This window comes from Eptesicus fuscus, chromosome 4 (genome assembly GCF_027574615.1).
Source record: "Eptesicus fuscus isolate TK198812 chromosome 4, DD_ASM_mEF_20220401, whole genome shotgun sequence".
NCBI lineage: Eukaryota > Metazoa > Chordata > Mammalia > Chiroptera > Vespertilionidae > Eptesicus > Eptesicus fuscus.
Window position 1 is genome coordinate 83,953,303 of NC_072476.1, and position 24,099 is coordinate 83,977,401.

At 46.7% G+C, this 24,099-nt stretch overlaps 1 protein-coding gene across 1 annotated transcript; it reads left to right on the plus strand.

Moving 5' to 3' along the window:
• The first annotated feature begins 3,129 nt into the window (after positions 1-3,129).
• CEP72 (centrosomal protein 72) lies at positions 3,130-24,099 on the plus strand. Its single transcript, XM_008162052.3, has 12 exons — positions 3,130-3,224; positions 4,425-4,552; positions 5,816-6,008; positions 8,069-8,177; positions 10,184-10,362; positions 11,867-12,079; positions 13,568-13,878; positions 14,725-14,860; positions 15,908-16,104; positions 19,522-19,648; positions 22,291-22,402; positions 23,598-24,099. The coding sequence occupies exons 1-12, from the start codon at positions 3,143-3,145 to the stop codon at positions 23,755-23,757; spliced, it is 1,947 nt and encodes a 648-aa protein (XP_008160274.2). The 5' UTR covers positions 3,130-3,142; the 3' UTR covers positions 23,758-24,099.

Here is a 24,099-nt window from a genome sequence, read left to right on the forward strand (position 1 = left end):
GAGCAGGACTCCAGCTCTGTGTTACGATTACTAGCTATGGGTCAAGATGTCGTCATGCTCCCAGACCATTCTGGAGAGTCTTGACCTTACAGCGGCCACAGAAAGGGCCTGGCACCCCAGCTCATTCACACTTCGGAGAGAAGTCACTTGGCAAAATGACACATTGACTATTCACAAATATTGATGTTGATTTTTACTGTTAGAAATGTAGTGAGGGAAAGGGCTCTTTTGTTCAACACTTATGAATGAACTAGTAGCCCATTTGCACGAAGATTCGTGCAATAGACCTTCATTCACCTGGCTGCCTGCACCAGTTTTCTGCCGGCACCGGGGACCCAGGCCTTGGCTGTGGCCACCGCCTTCTACCTTCTTTCAGGGTCCCGGTGCCGGCAGAAAACTGGTGCAGGTGAAAACTGCACCCTAGCGTCCCTGTGACCCGATCGCAGGAGCGAGCCGACCCCCCAGGTCGGCTCGCTCCTGCAATCGGAGCACGCACCCGGCTGGCGCCCAAGGCCCGGAAAGCCCCGGGCGGCTTCCCGGGCCTTGGGCCCCGCCGCACCCCAGCGTCCCTGCGACCCGATCGCAGGAGCAGTTCGGCTGGCTCCTGTGATCGGAGCAGGTGCTTCCCTGCAACGGTTTCCTGGTGGGCGTGGTTGATGGGCGTGGCTTGGTTGGTGGGCGTGGCTTGGGCATAGCGAAGGTGCGGTCAATTTGCATATTTGTCTATTATAAGGTAAGATGAGCACAAGAGGAAGTATATCCACGGCAAAGCTGTCCTTGATCGTATGCTTCCCAAGAAAAAGCTTTGATGGGGGAACGGGAGGGTGGGAAGGGCTTGCTCCCTGGGCTCATGGCCTCCTCGAGACTTGGAAGCAGCATGGACCACAGGCACATCCATGAGAAGTCTTTCAGGTGCATCTGCTCAGTATCCACTTTGTCCAGGGTGGGGGGTGAGCCAACAGAGCAATCAGGCTCAGCAGTGCTGCCCAGGTGACCAAGGGCGGTTCCCTCCATCTGGCTGGTAAAGACCCACAGAGTTGGAGCACTGGCTGTGTGCTGGCTCTGGAGGTCTGTGTGCAAGTGTGCATTTGGGTATATGGCTGAGAGCCTGCCTGAGAGTGGGTAGTGGTGTAAGTGAGTGCAGGAATATGCACGTGTGTGAGTTGTCAGTGGACACAGGGGAGATGTGGGTGTGTGGGTTCATCTTCAGGCTCACGGGAGCTCCTAGATGACACTGATTTTCAGTCAAATTGAGCCCAGTTAGCCACTGTTCCCTTGTTGGCTTTTTGTCACAATGCAGAGATGACCACTTATAGCCGCTAACACACATTTCAGGAGCACATAGGTTCCCCTCAGCCGCTCGGGCTCTGAAGACCTGGGATAAGCTCCTGAGTCTCGGGGAAGGTGGGAAACCGCCCCATTTTACACTCCTGGCTCACTCAGAGCATCTCAAGAGGAACTTCAAAACAACACCCGACTAGATTTGTCACCACAAAAAAACGTGGAAACAGACAGGTTAAATAAATGTGGGTTTAGTTCATGATCTAATGTGACCATTAAAAATGATGTTTAATAAGTGATGTTGAAGAATATTTAGTAACTGTTTATAAAAAGCAAAAAAAAAAATCATCTTTGAGAATGCTCAGCATAATCTCACCACTGTTAAATACACACAGGCTCGGAAGACATCCCTGAGGATACACGTGGAAGTGTTAACACTGGTTCTCTCTTGTTTTCTTCTGAAATTTTTTGTCTTTTCCACAACGAATATGCAACACTTCAGTAACAGAAAACATGCTTTCCAAAGTTTTTATTGGCACTTCCAATACATGAGACACGCTGTGTGGTGCTGTCCCACAGGACACGTGCAGAGGGTCTGTTCTCCACAACTAAGCCCCAAAGTCTGGGCCACCTGACCTGAAGTGACCGCGGGCAGGAGGAAGCCCCGGTGTTTGGAGTGTGGGCTGTGCCTGACAAGCTACTTGTCTTCGGTTGGGGCCGACAGAAGCCTTTTGTCTGCCTTTGTTTGCTTCTGAAAAGCAAAGAGATTTGTTCACTTTCCTGGCTGCGCAAAGTTCCACTCAGCGGAAACCTGGTGTGGTGACCACAGCTGGCCTGGGATGTGCTGGAATCCCTCCAGTCTTGTAGGAAGGGGACTGCGGAGCAGTATCGGGACAGACTGTGTTCCAGGACAATCTTGACCCAGTGTTACTGAGTGCTCTCCAGTCGAATTAATCACTCCGCACAGCTGCCCAAGGAGGCCTGTGTGCCAGGTTTGAAGTTCTGCTCTGCTTAGGACGGGGCACCCTGCATAACCCACCCTGCACCCCACCTCCTGGGCTGTGACATGCCAGGGGATGTTACCAACAAGCTGTTTACATCTGGGGTGAGGGGGTAGCAGGGGCGCCCCTATATACCAAGACGGGGGTAGGGAGGGGCACTCAGGGCGCAGGCTGGGTGGGGCAGATTCAGACCCAGAATGGGGTCTTCCCTAAATCCTGCAGATCTCAAAAGTTCCTCATGACACCCCATAAAGACCCAGAGGGACAGACACGCAATGAGCTTTCCGGGCTGCGGGTGCCTGGCTAGATCCGACCCCAGAAATCGTCGGGAAGTTGAGGACAGAGACGGAGGATGACTGGCCGCCACCGAGTGGTTACGGAGGGAGAGACCTACGACTCCACGTGCGGGGGTTCCGCCCAGGACGCCGGGGCAAGGCTGGGAACCCGCAGAGTCCCGAGGTGGGGCGGAGTCTCCAGGTGGGGCGGGTCTCCAGGTAGAGCGGGTCCCTGCGGGCAAGCGGTCTTGCCAAGAGAGGGCACCGCGCCCAGCAAGCGGCAGCATTCCTGGGGCATCGTGGGCAGAGCTGGCCGGGGTCGCCGCCCCGCGCCCTAAGAGGGGCTCCAACTCAACCCACCCCTGTGGCTGGCGGCCCGACCCACCCCGCACCCCTCCTCCCAGAGGCCCAGCCAATCTCTCCACCCGCTTTGGTCCAAGGCCACCCCTTTCCGCCGGGTTCCAGCTCCCGGCCACGCCCACCAGGAGGCCCCGCCCCATCCCGTCCTGACCACGCCCCCATGCCACCCCCAGGGGCCCTCAGCGGCCAAACTGCGCAGGCGCAGGCTCGGGTCCGTTTGAAAGCATGGCGCCGGCGGGCCCGCGGTTGGTGCTGAGTGAGGAGAAGATCTGGGAGAAGAGCGGCCTGTCGCCTCACCACGACCTGGGTGCGTGGCGGCGGGCCGGCCGGCTGGCGGGCGGGGGGCGCTGGCTGAGGGCGCAAGCTTCCCACCAGACGGTCAGGATCAGGCCAGAGAGGGCGGCACTAGGACCGAACGGTCACAGGCCAGGGCCGTGAGGGCTGGGGGTCCCCAGGGGCACGTGTGCAAAGGAGGGGGTGAGGGGTGGAGGGCTGGGACTGGGGGCCTGTGCGGGGAAGAGGTGGATGTGGGGGTAGGTGGTTGGGGGGTGAGGGGGGGGTGGCTAACTGTAATTGTAGATTTGTCTATTTCTCCTTTCACTTCATGTGTTTTGAAGGTGTGCTATTTGTTGCAAACTATTTAGGATTTTTATGTGTTCTTGTTGGAGTGACTCTTGTAGCATAATACTTTGTGGAGACATCTTGCCCCGATAATTTTCTTTGTTGAGACATCCACTTTTTCTGTTATTAGTGTAGCCACTCCTGCTGTACTTTGGTGTTTGCAGGGCATATCTTTCCCCATCTATTTACTATTTTATCTTTTAACCTACCTATATCATTTTATTTGAAATTAGTTTCTTGTAGATAGTGAATGGTTCATTCATTTTAATGCACTCTCACAATCTCTGTCTTTTATTGTGTGTTTAGACCATTTACACTTAATGTAATTATCAATAGAGTAGGACTTATGTATGCCATTTTATGATTTGTTTTCTGTTTGTTCTCTTTGTTTTTCTTGTGTTGTTCCCCTTTTCCTGCTTTCCCTGTGGTTTACTTGAATATTTTTAGTTTTCTATTTTGATTTGTCTTTTATATTTCTGAGCATATCTTTTTTTAAATATATTTTTATTGACTTAAGAGAGGAAGGGAGAGGGAGGGAGAGATTAAAACATCTCTGGTAAGAGAGAGAGAGAGAATCATTGGTGAGAGAGAACCATTGATCAGCTGTCTCCTGCTCGCCTCACACTGGGGATCAAGCCCGCAACCTGGGTATGTGCCCTGATGGGAATCGAACTTGACCTCCTGGTTCCTGGTCCATAGGGTGATGCTCACCCACTGAGCTATGCCAACCGGGCTGAGCATCTTTTTGTGTAGCGTTTTTAGTGGTAAACATAAGCCAAAACTTTATATGCAATTCTTGTTTTTGAGATTATGATATCTCGCTTTAATGTTGATTTATTTTCAATTTAAAAAATAATATTAAAATCTCACAATTTTCTTTTCTTAGCTGAACTTCAGTCATTATCTATTCCTGGAACTTATCAAGAAAAGATTACTCACTTAGGAAATTCTTTGATGAGTTTAACAGGTCTAAAATCTTTAGATCTCTCACGCAACTCCTTGGTTAGTCTGGAGGTAAGTTTTAGGTTTGTGTCGTCTTTTTTTTTTTTTTTTAAGGAGGAAGTTGGGAGAGGTTGTTTTATTATTATTATTATTTTAATCCCCAGCCGAGGATATGCATAGAGAGAGGTAAGGAGAGAGAGAGAAAAAGAAACATCGATGTGAGAAACATTGGTCAATTGCCTTCCGTATGCTCCCCGACTGGGGATCAAACCTGCAACCGGGAATCGAACCGGCAACCTTTCGGTGCATGGGACAATGTTAAACCATCTGAGCCACTCTAGTCAGGCTAATTTTTTTTTTAAAAGGAAAATTTATTACTGTTAGTAGCAGTGGAAAGTATATTTATAATTAAAAACGCATTGTTTTATAAATATGTCTATAATACTTCTAAACTATATACTTAATGATTTAAGCGTGTGGTTGTTTTTCTTGTGTTTACTATTTCTTATGCATCACATTACATCTTTACTACTTTGCCAGCCAAAAGTTGTAACTCTCTGATGAAGACAGTTGTATCTTTAAAGGAATAAAATAAAGTCCAAAAGACTTATGTGTGTGTGCCCATCACTCTCCATCCCTCTATCAGCTGTGTTTTTCTTCATCCACTTTCTGCACTGCACCTGTTTATAGTCTGCCTCTCGGTGGCTGCAGGCCTTTGAATGGCAGGGCCACTAGTGCAGTCTTGCTGCAGGGGGTCTGACCTAGCAGGGGCTCATTCCTGATAAGTGAGTGAGAAGTTACCCAGGTGATGGCAAATGGTGTATAGAGAGAGGGGTTCTTGCCTGAAAGAAAGGCAGGGCATCACTGCCCTGGATCATGATACTCTCAGCGCCCCTGACATGGGGTTTCAGGAGTCTGCTCAGAGTCAGAGGCGAGTTATAATTCAGGTTGCACCCAGTGCTGGCTCATCTCTCAGCCTCCAATCCTCATTTTTCTAATCTGTAAAATGGGAGCAGTAGTAGGGCTTACCCTGTAGGGTTGTGTGCAATGGGATGAAGTTATTTGTGTAAATCACTTTGCGTGGTACCTGCCAACTGGGTACCTGCCAACTGTCCTTAGTAGTCACAACTGTTGCAAACTTCCCTGAACGGTCATATCACTGTGTGCAGCACAGAAATTGATAGACAAGAACACATTTCATCTTTATGTTCTTCCTATAACTATAAGTTCATTTGTTAAGTTGGTTGGTCACTTCCTACTGGTGGCCCATTTTTCTATGTGTTTGTTTTTTTTTTTTAAAAGCACAAACTCATTCAGCATGTGTCCTGTTAACAGGGCATTCAGTACCTGGTTGCATTGGAAAGCCTCAATCTCTACTACAACTGCATTTCCTCGCTAGCAGAAGTATTCCGGCTCCACTGCTTGACTGAGCTCATGGACGTGGACTTCCGACTGAACCCTGTGGTGAAGAATGAGTCTGATTACCGCCTCTTTGTGGTGCACATGCTCCCGAAGCTCAGGCAGCTGGGTAGGTGTGGTGTGCTCACACCCTTGCTCAGTAGAGCCCTGACTGGTGTTTGGTACTGTCAGATCCATCGCACTGTTGATCTTCCTGAAAAGGGAAGTTACTTTCTACTCTGATGGCATGAGTCCCTGTATTACAGGATGGGTCTTGTAGGAGAGCCGCTTGGCAGGGAGCCCCATGGCCAGAGATAATTGCTGGGAGACCAGGAGCACAGGCATGGGCTGGACTGCTCAGTGTCATTCTGGCTTCGCTGTCTAGCCGTTTGACTTGGGCCTGTTCCTGAACTTCTGGTGCCCTGTTTCCATGCATGGCCCCTGGGCATCGTCTCAGGCCCAGGTGGACAGCTGGATTCTACTGGCTTGGCATCTACCTGGAGAAATACAGGACTAGAAGTTCATTGTGCCACACCCTCCCCCAGATGACCGGTATGAGAGAGGGTGTTCTGTTGGCAGGTGCCGCCACCATTTAGGCTTATTAACCCATGTCTCAAAAAAATGGGTCTCTGTGACGGCCTCACAGGCAGAGCTTGCAGGTTGCCAACTGGACAAGTCCATTTGGGAGGATCACACCCAGGGAAGCCACATCAATGCCTTCCCCCCTGCCTCACCACCCACCAGGAGGGGTCTTTGCCCTGAGCAGTGAGTCCAGGATGCACTGACCATGCCGGTCATGGGGAAAGGAGGGAGGGGGCCTCAGACCCTTAGTCCTCTTGTGTGAAGGGTGGTGGTAAGTGCTGGGTAGCTGTGGTGCAGGAATATCTGATTGAAGGGTGTGGTCATGTGCCCCAGTGATCACAGCATGTCCCCAATCTGCAGGCCCATTCACTTCTTGGCGAGGCTGCGGATGCATTTGAGGCATCTCCATCTCCTGGGTTCTGACCTAATAACACCAAAGTGAGACCCACATCAGGCCAGCATTTGTCAGGGAAGACATTGCTCCACACCTGTCCCTGGTAGTAAATACTGAGCTGCAGGCAGGCCACTGCCACTGTCCTGTCACTTCCAGCCAGTGTCTGTAGAAACCCATGTTCTGCACCTCTTGGCTGTGAGTGAATGGATGCACATCTCAGCAGCACGTGCGTGTCAGCTTATCCTCTAGTCCCCTCTGCACTGCCTGGGCCTTGGAGCAGGGCTGGGCTGTGGGTATGAATGACTGACCCCCAAAGGGTCAAACCTACTTAGAATTTCAATGTTTCATTTTAATTTTTAGATATTTGGGAGGAATAAGTGCTTCTGTTCTAAATTTTTACTTTAAGTAACTTAAAAATAGTTGAATTTGGCTCTTTTTCAGAAGCATTACAATTCTTATTATGGGAAATGTTTGCAATCTTCAGTCTTAAATAATTTCTTTTGTCATAAAAGTTTTAGGTTCAGAATTATATAATGTTTGTATAGAGAAGGGAAATGAGAGTCTTGCCACATGGGAAAGATATTTTCAGACATGAAAAAGGAACATAATTGAAACTCAAAGTCATTGCAGGACTGGGAGTTGCTGAGTAGAGGCCTCAGGCCCAGAGCACACATGTGGGGACAGTTTACACTTATCTCTCGTTTCCCAATCCTGAGGATCTGAGGATCCAAACACACAGCTAAGATGTCTCCTCTCTTTAGTGTGTTCAGAAATCTCACACCAGAGATTCTCAGTGTGCTCGGTGTGGTTTGAGAACCTCGTGCAGCACCCAAAATGTTCATTGATGGGAGGGAGCCTAGAAGGAGGTGCCTGTGTGTGGACTTGTCTGTGTATTTCTTTGCCTGTGGCAGTAGCCTGCCCCCAAAGCAGTGTCTGAAGAGTGAGCTTTGTGGGAGCAGGACAGTCCTCTTGGAATCAGCACTCAGCATCCCTGAGAAACCACGTGTAGCCACCAGAGCCCAGCACCCTTTTACTGGGTGTACTCAGTGCTTATGGGGGACGCTGTGGCAGGGTCAGCCCCGAGGGGACAGAAGGTCCGGAACAAGTGGTGGCAGCCTGGTCATGTGTGGTGTGCTGCAGGGCGGTGAGGGGGTGCCGGAAGGTGCACCTGCTTCTTGGTGGTGTTTGCTAGTTTCTCTGGCATTTCTCCCTAGATGACCGTCCTGTGAGAGAGAGCGAGCGGAAAGCATCCCAGTTGCATTTTGCTTCAGAGGAATCACTCGACTCCACACAAAGCTTCCCAGCTGTTTGCAGAGTTGGAAGGTATGAACACGAGTGGTGTTCAGATGTGGAAAGAAGGTGCTCAGGCTTAGCTATTCATAGAATGACTAGAAGATATAAAGCTCTGTATTAACTAACACATGTAAATGTTTTTGTGCTCTGAACGCCACTTAAAGGTCAGACATGCAGGAAAAGGAAGCAAAAATGCCCGGATACCAGCTGGGACTCAAGGAGACAGTGGGACGGAGTCTCTCTCTGTTGTCCACATTTTCTATAAATTACTTTTAATATTAAAATGTTTGTTAAACTAATACATGTAAATAAATAGCACAGAAGACTTGTGATGAGAAACAACAGTCCCCTTTCCCCACTGCCCGGCCCACTCCTCAGAGCAGCCACTTTCATTCACTTCTGTGATTGTCTCTGCTTCCTTCCTCATCCCCGGACAATACAAATTAATTGCCATTTCTGGGTGTGCACACTTGAAGCAGGGCCTGACAGCTGCCATAGCCCCTTCCCCACCCCATGGTGACAGTTTGTGGACTATGCCCTCTTGTATTCTCTGTTCTGGTGAGGCTGTGAGAGCATGTGCCCTCCCCACTCCTGCCATCTTCATCTTTATGTTTAATTTTAGATTGTCAGGGTCGATAGTATTTAAATGTTCTAAAGCCATAAAGAGTCTTCATGCTTTGTGTATGGGTTGCTTCTAAAGGCAAAAGTCAATAAACTGTTTACGTTTCTTATAATGTGCTAGGATTATTCACTCCTTGTACACTATTTTGTTTTGTCTGAAGTATTTAATAGTTTTTTTTTTCTTCTAGCATTATATGCCTTAGCTTATTTATGAATTCCTTAAATGTAGAGGTCAGCCAACTTTTTTTGTAAAGAGCTGGAGAGTGAATATTTTAATTTAATTTATTTATTTGAAAGTAATTTATGAAATTTTGTTTCCATTTGCCACTTTAAGGGAAGAATCAAATGATCTCTCCACCCCAACAAAAAGAATTCTTGTTTATTTATTTCCTTTTTTTTTTAACACTTTATCATTTTTATTACTGTTTATATATATTATATTATTTTAGTTTCAGGTATACATCCCAGTGATTAGACGTTACATAACTTACTAAGTGATCATCCCAATAAATCTCACACCCATCTGACACCATACATAGTTATTCGAATATTATTGACTGTATTTCCTATGCTGTACTTTATATCCCCATGACTATTCTGTAACAACCAATTTGTACCTCTTAATTCCTTCACCTTTTCTTTCTTCCCCTCCAACCCCCCTCCCGTCAAAATGTTCTCTGTATCTATGAGTCTGTTTCTTTTCTGCTTGTTTGTTTGTTTTTAGATTCAATTGTTGATAGATATGTATTTATTGCCATTTTATTGTTCATATTTTTTATCTTTTTAAAGAAAACCCTTTAACGTTTCATATAATAATGGTTTGGTGATGATGAACTTCTTTAGCTTTTTCTTTGTCTGGGAAGCTCGTTATTTGTCCTCAGATTCTAAATGATAGCTTTGCAGGGTAGAGTAATCTTGGTTGTAGGTTTTTGCTTTTCATCACTTTGAATATTTCTTGCCAATGTCTTTTGGCCTACACAGTTTCTTTTGAGAAATCAGCTCACAGTCTTATGGGAGCTCCCTTGTAGGAGAGGGAAATCATCTTCTAAAACACCTCACATTTTAGTCACTTCATGTAAAAATAGAAATTTGGAACATCATATCTTTTAACTTTCTCGATCATATGATAGCTAGGAAAAGAGGAGCTTTCTGAACTTTTGTTCTTGAACAAACCCTAGTGGGACTCTGCACATACTGGATGGTGTGATGACATTACACACCCTTGCTTTCCATCACCAGTTGTCCTGCTGGGTCCCTCCTAGACCTCACTTTAGAAGAGGCACAAGAGCCATTTCCTGCAGTTACATCAACAGCTCTTCCCAGGAGCCCTGTGGCTGTGCTGTCAGGACACTCATGTCTCCGCACAGGGTCTGCTCAGGTTGGAGCGACAGCACTGAGTTGGCTTTTCTTTGCAGACTGCACCACTCCAGAGTTAAGTGCACTGACCCCTCAGCCAAGAAGTGCTTAGTCATGGATGCGGATGACGAGGCAGTCCTGAACCTCATTGCCGAGTGTGAGTGGGACTTGAGCAACCCTCCTAGGAGTACAAGTTCCAGCCAGAAGGAGCAAGAGGATGACTTCCATAGTTCCCAAGGTACACTGCTCCACCCGAAGGCCCAGCGGGTCCAGCTTGCTCTGGGCACAGTTGTACTTTTTAGGAAGCTTACTTTTAAATATAGAACCTTCATGAAGTCCTGCATACTTACAAATATCAGTAATTTGGATTACAGAATTATAAAAGAATAAGTTGAATATAGTCGTATACTATATGGTGGTTTAAATTCTTCCTCAGATAATTACAATTGTAGGGAGGAGGTAAAATGTCCAAGTGGGCAAGAAGGTAGCATGTCCTGTGGCTAGTGGAACTGACGTCTGTGTCAGTCACAAGGGGGTGTTCACTTAGCGTTAGGGAGCACTTAGAGCTCAGGCTGATGCGTTAGAACTTTAAACCTGGCAAGCTCATTGTGAAGGCTTCTAGTGCATGCATGAATGTCATTACTTTGCCAGGGACTTTTTCCCACTGGGACTTTTGTATAAGCTTTAGCACCATTTCTTCTTCCATTATGAGTTTCTGAGAGCTTTTCATGAAGACGACAACAGGCTGAGGTGTAAGTTTGGGCTGAAATTCCAGGATTCACTGCTGGCACCATCTGCTCTTTGGGTATCCTTGCCAGCTCTTAGATTTTCAGTCTTTTTTATTCTGGCTGTTCTTTTGAGTAAATATTAATATGTAATTATGGTTTTAATTTGTATTTCAATAAAGTCCAGTTTATCAGTTTTTTCTTTTTATGATTTGTACTTTTTTTTGTGCCCTGAAAAAAAGAAATCTTTGTCCCATGCTCATGACGATTTTCTCCTGTGGACGTGTAGATGTCCTATGGTTCCAGTGTTCAGGTCTGTGCTCCTCCACGCTTAGATTTGTGGCCGTAGTGAGCGATGGTCAGGTTGTCTCCCCCTCACTCCCACCCCATATATCCAGTTGTGCTAATGCTATTTGTTGAAAATACTGTCTTTTGTCTCATTTAATTAACCCTAGCACATTTGTTAATTCAGTTAACCTGAGTCTCTCTCTGGGTTCTGGATGTTGTTTTATCTGTCATCATGTCTGACTTTGTGTCGATGCCACACTGTCTTGACTCCTCAGCTGTATAGCGAGTGGTGGTTGGTCAGTGTCAGTCTTGCACCTGTTAGCACTGTTTGCAGTGACTGCTAGACTCACTACAGGTTTAGCGGTTGCATTATTATTTTAAAAAAATATTTTATTGATTTTTACAGAGAGGAAGGGAGAGTGATAGAGAGTTAGAAACATTGATGAGAGAGAAACATCTATCAGCTGTCTCCTGCACACCCCCTACTGGGGATGTGCCCACAACCAACATACATGCCCTTGACCAGAATCGAACCTGGGACCTTTCAGTCTGTGGGCTGATGCTCTATCCACTGAGCCAAACTGGCTAGGGCAGCGGTTGCATTATTAACTCAGTCAGTCATCTTTTTCTTATTTAATTGGTACACTTAATAGATATAATACACTGTCAGAAGCTTAAAATGTAATTTTTAATGAACAAAAACTTTTTTAATGTTCTTTAATAAAATAGAATCCAGACATCTGTTGAGTCCTCACTTAGTCCAGCACCAGTGTGGGGACTCCATAAAGAAGGGCCATGAGAAGAGAAAAAGCAGCTCCCGAGGATGTTGTCCAGAAAAGAGGCTCCAGAACCAGTACTGTGGAGAGCTCCCGCCCCAGCAGGGAGACCAGCCCGAGACCTGCTGCTCCTTCGGACATCATGTGCACTTTCTCCCACACCCAGGTAATCTCACGCAACAACCACCGTTGACTCCTTCTTAATCATGTCCATTTCTCCTATTCTCTTTCTTTCTTTGTTTGTGGAACTCTCAAAAAGTCTTAGAAAGAACCTTATACGTTGAAATTTAGAATACAACCACCCTGGCCGGATGGTTCAGTTGGTTGGAGCGTCACCTCCTACACCAAAAGGTTGCGGGTACGATTCCCCATCGGAGTGCATGCGAGAGACAACTGATCGATGTTTCTTGCATCAATATTTCTCTCTCTCTCCTCCCCACCCCCACCCCTTCTCTCTCTTCCTCTCTTCCTCTCTCTCTTCCTTCTCTAAAAATCAATGGAAACATATCCTCGGGTAAGGATAAAAAATTTAGAATATTCATATTTCAGATTCCTAGTCTGTGAGTACTTTGTTGCTTTTCTGTACACACACACACACACACACACACACAGCATACACGCATATTTTTTCTCCCTCTCTCTCACTCACACATGTACAATTTATTATAACTTCATGGGCCCAGGTTATGACAATAGCTGTATTTTAAAAATTAAAGATGAAGAAAATGAGTAAGTTAATTGAGAGTGTTGTGTGCACACATGTGACAAAAATGTCAGAAAACTTCCCAATATGAGTGAACCTAGCACCTTCCTGAGGCTTGTTCAGGTGAGTTCACGGTTCTTCGGCGTTGGGGTGGGTTGTGGTGATGACCTGCCCAAGTTGCCTGTGGCCACTGCAGAGCAGGGTATGGTGTTGAGTCCAGGTAACACACACCCCTATTATATTCTCTACTTTCGTTGTCCTGGTTGCTTTTGCCCTATATCCTGAGACTTCATAATGATGCTGTGGTATATGGGTGCACAGGACCTCCATTTCTGTTGATTGTCAGAATTCATCATTTCACCTGTTCACAAAGGTGCATGTGCTTGACCTTTAGACCTCTTTATTGACCTGTAGTCCTTGTGAATTCCCAGAGTGAACACACAAAGGCTGCCACAGCAGAATAAGGAAGTTTCATATCTACATCATCCAGACCCCCAAAGTCAGCACTGACCACATTTGCTCTGTTGTATCCTTGTCCCCGCCCTGTGTGTGTGCATGTTTCTATGTGTGCATGTACATGTGTGCATGTATAGATGTATGTGTGTCCATATGTATGTATGCACACACTCTTTGTCAGCAGATGTGGGGCCGTGTCCCCTGAGGTTGGGAGGGTCCCAGGTACTAAAGTTAACAGAATCTCCTAAAGGAACAAATTGTTGAATCCTCTCTAATTTCCAAAATTTTAGGTTTTTACTCATCTTTGTTATACATACTTTTGGCAAGAAAACATAATCATCGGTCAATTAATTTGTTAAAGTTATTACTTCAGTCTTGTTACACTGATGGATTTCCCATATGTGCACACATGCATACACACACAGTGCATGCACAGGTACACCTGTGCCCAGAGATCCTGGTCTGATGAGGGTTGTGTTCTCCCCTCTGTTATAGACTGCATAGACATGGAGAACTCAACCTCCTCTTCTCAGACGTCAAGTTTGTCAACACAAAAGGTGTTAAATCCTTTGCCTGGTCTTGAAAAGTACAGGAAGCGAAGAATGCCTGGAGGGAGATTCCAGGCCCCTGCAGACCAGGAGTGTCTCAGCTGCCTGGAGGAGGGTCTGAGCAGGCAGAATGGCTCCGAGAGCAGGAGCGAGAGGACCTGTTCTCACCTGGAGAGCAGGAGCGAGAGGACCTGTTCTCACCTGGAGTCGTCTGAGTCTGAAGAGCAGAGGCCCCACAGCACGAGTGGCGCCAGGGAGGTGAGCAGAGAGCTGAGGGTGCCTGGATGTTCTAGTTGAGGGGCTGCTGTCTTTGGTAACACCGTGTCTTCTATTTTCAACATTAACTGTGATCCCAACATAAATACAGCTCTTAAATGCATGTTTCATTGGTTTTGTCACCTCTCTATTTTGCTAGAAATGTGCTTCCATGCATTGGGACCCGGACATGGCAGGCTGGCTTCCCGGCTGGTCACTGCAGGCTGTGGGTCAGAGTCTGCTTTCACAGAGGGCCTGGCTGTCAGCTGTTCTTACATGCGGTCTCTCACTGTCTGGATTGAGGGAAGGAAGGAAAATGGGATGTGCGCAGGCCTTTCCTGTCTGCCAAGGGATAGCACCAGGCAGAGCTCTGTCGCAGATGTGCATACTCGCTGTGGGGTTGGGACTTAAAGGAGGGGGTGCTGCCCAGGGCTCCCTCTCCTCTCGGCTCAGAGCTATGACCTCATGGTGGTCGTCCTTATGGAAAGGGCACAACCCGTGCTCCGCAGATGGAAGACAGAAATCTGTGTGACTGCACTGTGTCTACCCTGAAGACTTTGGCTCTGTACTCATGCCTGTCACCCTGGCCCAGTGTCCGGATTCAGCTTCTGATGGAGGTGTTTGTGCCGAACACTCACTGGGCTGGTCTCAGCCTCAGTTCTAGGCAGCAAGGAGCCAGGCCTTAGTGCTACCATGCTGACCAGTTATAGGATATGGGCTGCCCTGCCCCTGCTGTGAACTTGGGCCGAGCAGTGCTCCCTTGGCATGTGTTGTTAGAAGCCTCGTGATGTTAGAAGCCTTGTGTTTCAGGAACTGAAAACCTGTGTCATGGTTTTGTTTCTACTGCAGGTGTCTCCCAAACTGCTCTCAGCTGTGCCACCTGGGAAGGCCACCCTGGAGGTGGCACTCCTAGAAACACTCCTCGACCTGGTGGACAGGTACTGGAGTGGCTGCAAGTCCCTGCATAGCAACGAGGTGTTCCTGGGTGAGTTGGGAAGGGACAGTCAGCTCATCAGTTCAGAGCCACGTGCAGGCCCACCTTTGGGCAGCATTGTGTTAGTGGGTACTTGCCCTCCCATGGGGTTCTGGGTTCCTCACATGCTGCACCCTCAGCTGTCACTGTGGCTGCTGCGCTGCAGGGAGGACCCTGACAGTGTCCTCTCAGTAACTGGGGGCTCCCCTGAGGTATAGCTTTTGGTTTTCCCAGCCACTGGCTTTGGTGTTTGAGGAGATGCCTCGTTGCCTGGTTTTGTTGGAAGTGCCATTCGCAGGTATTTGGTTCTCATGGCTTTGTTTTCACATGGGGATTTGGAGAGGTTAAAAAGCTGCTACTCTCTTCTTCGACCTGGTATTTGCCGATATTTTGATGGAAATTAAATTCTGAGGTCCAGAGGATGGCCCCTCCCCTGAGAGGACTTAGGTTTGCTTCCACCTGGTGCCTGGGTGCAAGAGCACATTGGGGACCCCGTTACCCAGAGTCAGAATGTGAAACAGGGTACTGCATCCCCAGTGAGACACCTCTTTCCTCCTCAGTCTGCAGGGCGATGTTCAGTGTCCCAATGGGAGTGGGGACCTGCCAGCCCTCTCCTTCCTGAGAGACCCTGGGCCCTGCTTGAAGCTTCCATCCTAGCCACACCAGAGGCTCCTGAGCACTTCAGAATCAGGATGCCCCAAGAATGCTGATCCCATAAATCTACACCCTCTCGTTAGGATAGCAGCAGGGCTGTTGAAGAGAATGTGGTGGGCTGCTAGGGCATTCAGCCCAATCTTCCTAGTTGTAGCCTTCTCCTGAGGGGTACCTTTTCTCTAGAACAAAACTTTTTTCTGCTCTTTTCTGCCTCTCATCCTTGACTGGATGTAAAACAGCCTGAGTGAAGGTAATGTCAATGGTACCCTCATCCCTTTGCCAGTCTCCATGCCTATCGGTGTTTTTAAGGCATGTAGTGTGTGTGATTCAAAATGTATTGAACATATTTTGTTTACACATTCTTTTGTCATAAATGCAATAATAATACTTGATTTTTACTTGTAGCTCAGGCAAGACATATTTTGTCATCTGTTCAAGATTTTACATCAACTCAGGACAGTTCGACAACTGCGAGTGAAGAAATTAACTACCTGACTCTTGAAAATAAATCTTTGCAAAATCACCTTGTTGAACAACAGCAGCAATATAGTGAGAAGATGAGTGAGGTTGTGTCGGAGCTCAACAACACTCGGAAAGAGATGGTGAGCCACGCCCCTCGCATTTCCTTTTGTTCAGAGATGGGGTGAAAACATTGTTTTGACTTCACAGAATGAGGGGGGATTCTTCAGTCTGCACTTCCCCTTAGCTGCTATCGGGCTACAGCACTGGGGCTCCTCTTCCCCTCCAGGATCACAAACCCTCCCCACAGGTTTTCCCACCTGGGGGGACTCTGGCCTGACTTTGTAACAGCTATTTGCAGATGGCGGCATCGCCACTTCTCCCAGCTCTACCTCTTTTGACTGGTTGCCTTCTCTTCTGAGAAAGGGTTAGTGGGAGAGACAGAGAAAATCAAGCTGGGCTTAAAGTGGGGTTTTTGTGGCCCCATGTTCCCTGGCCCAGGTTCCCCAGACCTCTGATGAGAGAGGTTTCAGTTAGCTGTGTGATCCTAGGGTTCTGGCTCCTGTCCTGCTTGCAACAGCCACAGGACCCCAAGTTCCTATTGGACTTGAGGGAATTTCCACCACCAGGTGGCACCAAAGGGCAACCAGTGCCAGCACAGCTGGGTCTACTAGTTGAGCCTAAGACTCCTGGCTGTTAGGGATGCACTTGTCCTTTGTAACCCCACCATAAGACCATCACACAGAAATGTCTACATTAAAAAAGAAGAAAGATCTCAAATTTACAACCTAAATTTAAACCTCATAGAACTAGAAAAAAAAAAAACAAAGTAAACCCAAAGTTGACAGAAGGAAGAAAATAATAAACATCAGAGCAGAAATAGAGAATAGAAAAGCAATAGAAAAAATCAACAAAACTCAGTTGGGTTTTTGAAAAAATATATATACAAAATCAACAAACCCTTAGCTAGACTAAGAAAAATAAGAGAGAAGAATCAAAATTAGAAATGAAAGAGGAGACATTACAATATATGCCTCAGAAATAAGTAAAATCAGAAAGGACTATTATGAATGATTATATGCAAACACATTAGATAATCTAGAAGAAATTGATAAATCCTAGAAACATGCAACATACCACGATTGTATCAAGAAGAAATAAAACCTGAACAGATCAATAACAAATAAGGAGATTGAGCAGTAATCAAAAAGCTCCCAAAGAAGAAAAGACCTGGGCTAGATGCCCTCACGGCTGAGTTCTACCAAGCATTGAAAGAAGAATTAATACTGAACCTTCTTAAACTCTTCCGAAAAATAGAAGTAGAGGTAACACTCTCAAACTCATTTTATGAAGCAGCATCACCTAATTTCAAAGCCAGACAGACACCATAAGAAAGAAAACTACAGGCCAGTATGTTGGATGAACACAGGTGTAAAAACCCTCAATAAAATACTGGAGAACTGAATTCAGTATCACATCAAGAAGATTATTCACCATGATCAAATGGGATTTTCCCCTGGAATGCACGGCTGGTTCAACATATGCAAATTAACATACCACATTAACAGATTGAAGGATAAAAAAAACCACACAATCATCCCAAAAGGTGTAGAAAAAGCATTTGACAAAGTTCAACATTCATTCATGATTAAGAAAAATAACCTCTCAACAAAATAGGTAGATAAAGAACATATGTATATACAACATTTATTCAGCCTTTAAAAAAAAAGGAAATCCTGTCATTTGCAACAACATGGATGGACCTTGAGGTTAAGTGAAGTAAGTCAGGCAGAACAAACTGCATGATCTCACTTACATATGGGATATTAAAAAGTTGGAGCGAAGCTACCTGCCCAGGTGGACCATAAAGGCCTGGGATCTGCCGGTACTCTTGCTGTGGCGACCATAGGGCCTTCCTGGAGGAGGTAGGGCTCGAGCAGCCAGCCACTACATCTGTTCCCCTCAGCACCAGCGCTGTGGCTCCTGTTGAAGCACACCCCTCACCAGGGAACATGGGAAGGTGGGTGCTCCCTTGTAAGCTGGGCTACCCCCTTTCCTGTCCTCTCTGAAGGACACAGGCCTCAGCCTGCTGACAGAGAAGATGCATGCTTACAGTCATGTGCCACACAACAACATTTCAGTCAATGCCAGACTGCACATATGGCAGTGGTTCCATAAGATTATAATGGAGCTGAAAAGTTCCTATCACCTAGTGATGTCATAGCTGCCCTGACGTAGCACAAAGGTTGTAAAAATCACCAGAGCTGTGGTGATATGGGAAACAGCTTTAACCAAGGTGTGCCTGAGGATGACATAGGGGAGCTCCTAAAGGTGGTGCTGTAGGACTGACTACTGAGGAGTTGTTGGAACAGGAACAGGAATGCAGAGCTGAAGAAGAACCCCCAAGAAAATCACAGTGAAGGGTTAAGCAGAAGCTTTTGCAGACCTCAACAAGCTCTTTAAAAGGTTAGAAAACATGGGCCTCAACACCAAAACTTTTTCATTAATAGAGAGAATGCTCGTGGTGCATTGTCTGCTTACAAGCAAATTAAGATGAAAAAAGGAAGCAGGCTGAGCAAACCACCCTGGTCATATTTCTACAAAGAGTGATGTCCTCAAGTAGAGCCTCAGGCAGGTCCTTCAGGAGGTGTTCCAGAAGAAGGCATTGTTATCATAGGATATGACGGCTCCATGCCTGTTATTGTCCCTACAGACCTTGTGGGACAAGATGTGGAGGTGGACGACAGTGATACTGGTGATCCTGACCCTGTGTGGGCCTAATGTGTGAGTTTGTGTCACAGTTTTTAACAAAAACGATTAAAAAGTAAAACAAAACAAAACATGTTTTTTGCAAAAAGGTCTATCGAATAAGGATATAAAGAAATATTTTTATACAACTGTACAGTGTGTATGTGTTTTAAGCTACGTGTTATTATAAGAGTAAAAAATTAAAAAAATCTAAAGTTTATAAAGTTAAAAAGTTATAGTAAGTTAAGGTTAACATACTATTGAAGGAAAAATATTTTTTGTAAATTAGTGTAGCCTAAGGTACTGTGTTTATAAAGTCTACAGTCGTGTACAATAATGTCTTAGGCCATCACTAACCACTCACTCACTGACTCACCACAGCAACTTCCAGTCCTGCAGGCTCAGTTCATGGTAAGTGCCCTACACATGCATACCATGTTCTCTCTTTTATACCGTATTTTTACTGGGCCTTTTTTATGTTTAGATATGTTTAGTCCCACAAATACTTACCATGTGTTACAGTTGCCTGCATTATCCAGTACAGTAACATGCTGTACAGGCTTGTAGCCAGTATACAGTGGACTGTATCATCTAGGTTTGTGTATGCAAAATGACAAAACAACGCATTTCTCAGAACATATCTCTGTTGTTATGTGACAAATGACTGTACAGCTTTTCACATTGTGATTCAGAATTCTGATATGTAAAAGGAAACTACTATCTAGTTATTTCAAAGGATTTTATTTAATTTTCTATATGCATCTTGTTGAAATTGATTTGTCATTTTAAAATGTATTGTTCTGTGACCTTAGGATGACTTGAGGCAACATTTAGACAGATCTTTGGAGGAGAATAGTAGCTTAAAGTCTCTCTTGTGCAGCATGAAAAGAGAAGTAAAAAATGCAGATGCTTCAGCTGCGTTAAATTTGCAGATCACTGGTGAGTTTATGGTCTGTTTGGGACCACTACTTGGTGAAATGTACGTGTTCAAACACTCATGAAACTTATTTTAAATTATTACCAGAATTCAGAACCAGTAAATAATGTAAAATGGGTATTGGAGCCCACACCCTTGGTTGGTCTGAGTTGCTTTGGCTCATGAATGAGGCGCATGCTTGCCCATGGCACGCTCAGGTGTATATGGAGAGAGAGCTGTGCCTGAGGGAGAGGCGCCTCCCCTGTGGGCTCCGACAGGTCCTCACTGCTCCGGTCCTTTGACTCCTTGGGAGCTCAGGGATCATCCCATGGCTGTGGCGCCATGGACCATGGTGCCAGCCTGTCTGCCCCTGGCAAGTGCAGGGTACTAGCCTTCTGCTCAACCTTATCTGTCCCCAGCAGGTGCAGTGGCCTTGCTCCTTGATCACTGTACCTTCCAGACCCAGATCATTTTCATTTTCCTCTCTTCACTTCTTTGATTCTGTTTTGCCATTTTACAAAAGTCCACTCTCAGTATCTCAGGTTCACACACTGGGCTTTAGAATGAAGAGGTGTTGGTGGTATCTGTTTTCCATGGTAACTTTCTCTGGATGAAATGGGGTCTCTTGAAAGTTTTAATTTCACTGAAGAAGGACAGGTTGAGCATCTTTTCCCATTCTCACCTCTTAGGAACCCAAAAGCTTTTATTTAAAGATCCAGATAGTAACTATTTCAAGGCCTTACGTGTGGCCTCTGTCCCAAGTACTTACTGTGGCCTTTGTCACATGAATGCAGCCACAGAGAGTTGCCCTGGTCTGTCCTTGCCCATTGTGTTTATTGGGCTAATTTATTGAGTGGTAAGAGTTTTTTATAGTCTTCTCTTTTTTAAATTTTTTTAAAGAATAGTTTATTGATTTTTAGAGAAAGAGGAAGGGAGAGGGAGAGAAACGTTAATGCAAGAGCGCAATATGGATCAGCTGCTTCTTGCATGCCCCCCACCAGGGATAGAGCCCACAATCCTGGCATGTGCCCTTGACCAGGAATCTAACCAGCAGCCTCCTGGTGCCCTGGACGATGCCCAACTAACTGAGCCACACTGACTAGGGCTGAATTTTTATTTTAAAACTTCCCCCTTTGTATCTTCTGTTTCTTTGAGATGTCATTGGCATGTTCACTGCTCTTGGGTTCCTTCTAGTTCAGCCTTCATTTTGCCTTCTTGCCTGAGCTCAGCTACCCTCTTTCTAACGTTGTCTGATTCTGACTTTAGTTCATTCTGAAACCGTTGTGGTTTTTATCTGTTCTGAGTGTGGCTTTTGTTGTGCTCATACCATAACTTGTGTGTGGTTTGACCTCAGTACATCTCTATTGTTCATTGTCAAGTGAAGTCTGTTCTAAATTTCTAGAAGAAGCAGGGCAAACAGCTTCTCTAACTTCAGATAAATATGGTGGCCTCCTTTGCCCTGGACCCTCATCATCTGTTTCTCTACAGAATGGCCCTGTTCTAGAAGGGACTAGGCAGGTCAGCCCCAAGGGGTCATGGGGTGCTCCAGCCCCTTCAGACCACACAGGACACCTCCCACTCCACCCCGGGTTCATCTCATTAGAAGAGACTGAACCCCCTCATGCCAGCCCTGTTCCCAAGTTAGCCTACAAGGGTTTCCCAGGAAAACGGGACACTTGGAGGTGCTCCGTCCTCAGGTCAGCTTCCCCACTGCTGAGTGCTGTACCCACACAGACATGGATACCATGCAGGGCCGTGGCTGCCTTGTTAGGGGTCTTGAGGCTACCTTATCACCAAATGCTATAATGTTGTCTGTGGGGTTCTGGTCTTGTCATCTAGTTACTCTTGGTGTCAACTAGTGTAGGGTTCTGAGCTCTGACCCATGCCACCACTGCCGTCTTCCCAGAGGCTCATCATGCCCTCTAGGGAGGTTTGGGTGGACACAGATTCTGAGTAGGGTTTTCTTGTCCAAGTGCAGGAGGACGCCCTCCATTGCTGAGGTGATCATTGTGAGAAGGACCCACTGTCAGTGTTGGCATCCCTTTGCCCATTACCTTCCCACGCTGGCTTTCTCAGTGTCAGTCATGTGGTTTGGCAGTGGCATGTCTACTTGTGGAGTTATTTGTATCCTGGTTATCCTCCGTTTGGATTTAGGAGCCCATAAATAGTAAATTTCTCCCCCGCCCCCTCCTGCCTTGAGAAGGAAACCCAGAGAGAGGCAACACCCTATAGATGGAATATAGGCACATGCTCTGTCATTGCTGGACATGGGACCTGTGGCCACAGTGGGCTTCTAATCGCTGCCAGTTGCTTCTCCTGAAAGCCTCAGGTCCTCCCCTTGCCAGAGCTTGATGCTCTGTGGAAAAGAGGCCCTGAGGCCCACCTCTGTCATCACTCGCCCTCCACACAGGGGTGGGGTCCTCAGGGATATCGCAGGGCAGATCCCCGCAGCTTCAGCCCCGAGGAGGGAGCCAGAACTGGGTCCTTGGGGTAGACATGGCTGAATGTGTTCACCCCTGTCTTTAGGTTCCTTACAAAAATTGATCTTTTCTAAGCTATATTCTTTTTCTTGTGTCCCAGGCCCAGTTTAAACTCTAGAATTGTTTTAATGTTCCAAATGTATAAATGAATTTCACTAAATAGTACTACTTATTTTCTTTATCAGGGCTTCAAACAAATGTGAAGAGGCTCTCGGGTGAAATTGTGGAATTGAAGCAGCACCTTGAACATTACGACAAGGTCCAGGAGCTCACGCAGATGCTGCAGGAGAGCCACAGGTGCGGGCGGGGAGGGGAGTGGGGCGTGGAGCCGAGGCAAGGGAGGGTCCAGGAGCTCACAGATGCTGCAGGAGAGCCACAGGTTTCGGGGGGGCTGTGGAGCTGAGCAGTGGAGGGTGCAGGAGCAGCAGCTGCTGGTGGCCAGTGTTCTGGGCCCGCATGTGTTGCTGTGCAGACTTGGCACTTCTATGAGCTTTTCTTTTACTGCATCATTCTGAGAGGTGAGGGGCATGTGAGTGATGGTGAGTGATGATGCGGGTGTGTGTTCCCTGAGAGGTGGGACTGAACTGAGACTAGATGGAGCAGCAGAAGGAAGGAAATGAGACACAGTCACGGTACAGGGAAGTGGCAGGCAAGGCACGATCACTCCCTGGAGCCCTACGGCCCATCTGAGGCAGGTCACAGGTATTGGCACCGTGGGATTAATGTGGACAAGGCAGGGTGCAGAGCCTGTAAGTGCAGTGGAGTGGGGTTCACAAGGAGGTGTCCACTCGGAGCCTCCGCCTGGTCAGTGGCTGTTTTGTGGTCCAAGCAAACCGGGCTGCCACCTGCAGGGGGGTTGTCAGTGGGGAGACCTGTGTGGAGAAAATGGCCCTGCTTTCGCCCATTTCTTGTGATGCCACAAATGTGCTTGAGTCATTGCTGACCAGGTGAGTAGGGAACTTTGGCAAAATATAACACCACTTTCTTTCTGAAGTCCCCTCTATAATTAAAAATGGTTAACAATATTTAAAAATGAGGACTTTTCAATTGTATATTACACTGTTACAATGTCAGGATTTTTTAATGGGTCTTTTATATTTGACTGGGAATTAGAAATACTTCAGTGTTGAATCTTTCCTAGAATTAGAACATTGTTTTGCTGGCCATAGACTGTGACAAGTCTTTTCAATAAACCATGCATGGCCAGAGCATTGAGGGATCCATCTATTCATGCTGAGTTGGATCCATTCCACGGATGCCGCCAGTGTATGCAGGGCAGGTGATGGCTGAGGGGTTGAGTCAGACCTGGCCCCACCTGGTCTGGAGGCAAGGGGCAAATGGGTAGTCGCCAGGAGAGATCAGGAGGGGACAGGTTTGAGGGGACATGGCTGGGGCATGTGGGGTCAACAGGCAGGCTTGGCCAGGTGAGAGAGGATGCTGCTGGAGAGGACAGCAGCAGAGCCGGGACATGGCTGCCCTGTGTTCTCTCCAGTTCCCTGGTCAGCACCAATGAGCACCTCCTGCAGGAGCTGGGCCAGGTGCGGGCTCAGCACAGGTCCGAGGTGGAGCAGCTGCACTGGAGCTACAAGGAGCTCAAGAAGACCATGGCCCTGTTCCCAGTCAGCAGCCCCCGCCTCAGTGGCTGCTCCTAAACCTGACCTTCCTAGTTGTGTGGCGTGCACGTGTGTTTTCTTTACCTGGTGTACTTGTTGGTGAGAGTTGTTTCTTCTGTTTGCAGTTGTCTTGTGAGTTCTGAAATATATTCAGGGCCCACAGCTCAGTTTGCTAAAATATTCTAAAAAGACAGGATTAATCCAGGCCCTTCACATGTTTTGAAACAAAACACACTGACATATTTTAAGACAAACAGATTATTAATTTTTCATCAAATGTCTTAAGATAAAGAAAATCTTGTGTTTTTCTGCCTAATGTCAAAGAGAACTATGTATGATGATTAAAGAAAAAATTTTATTGTATAATAAGCAGTTATTTAA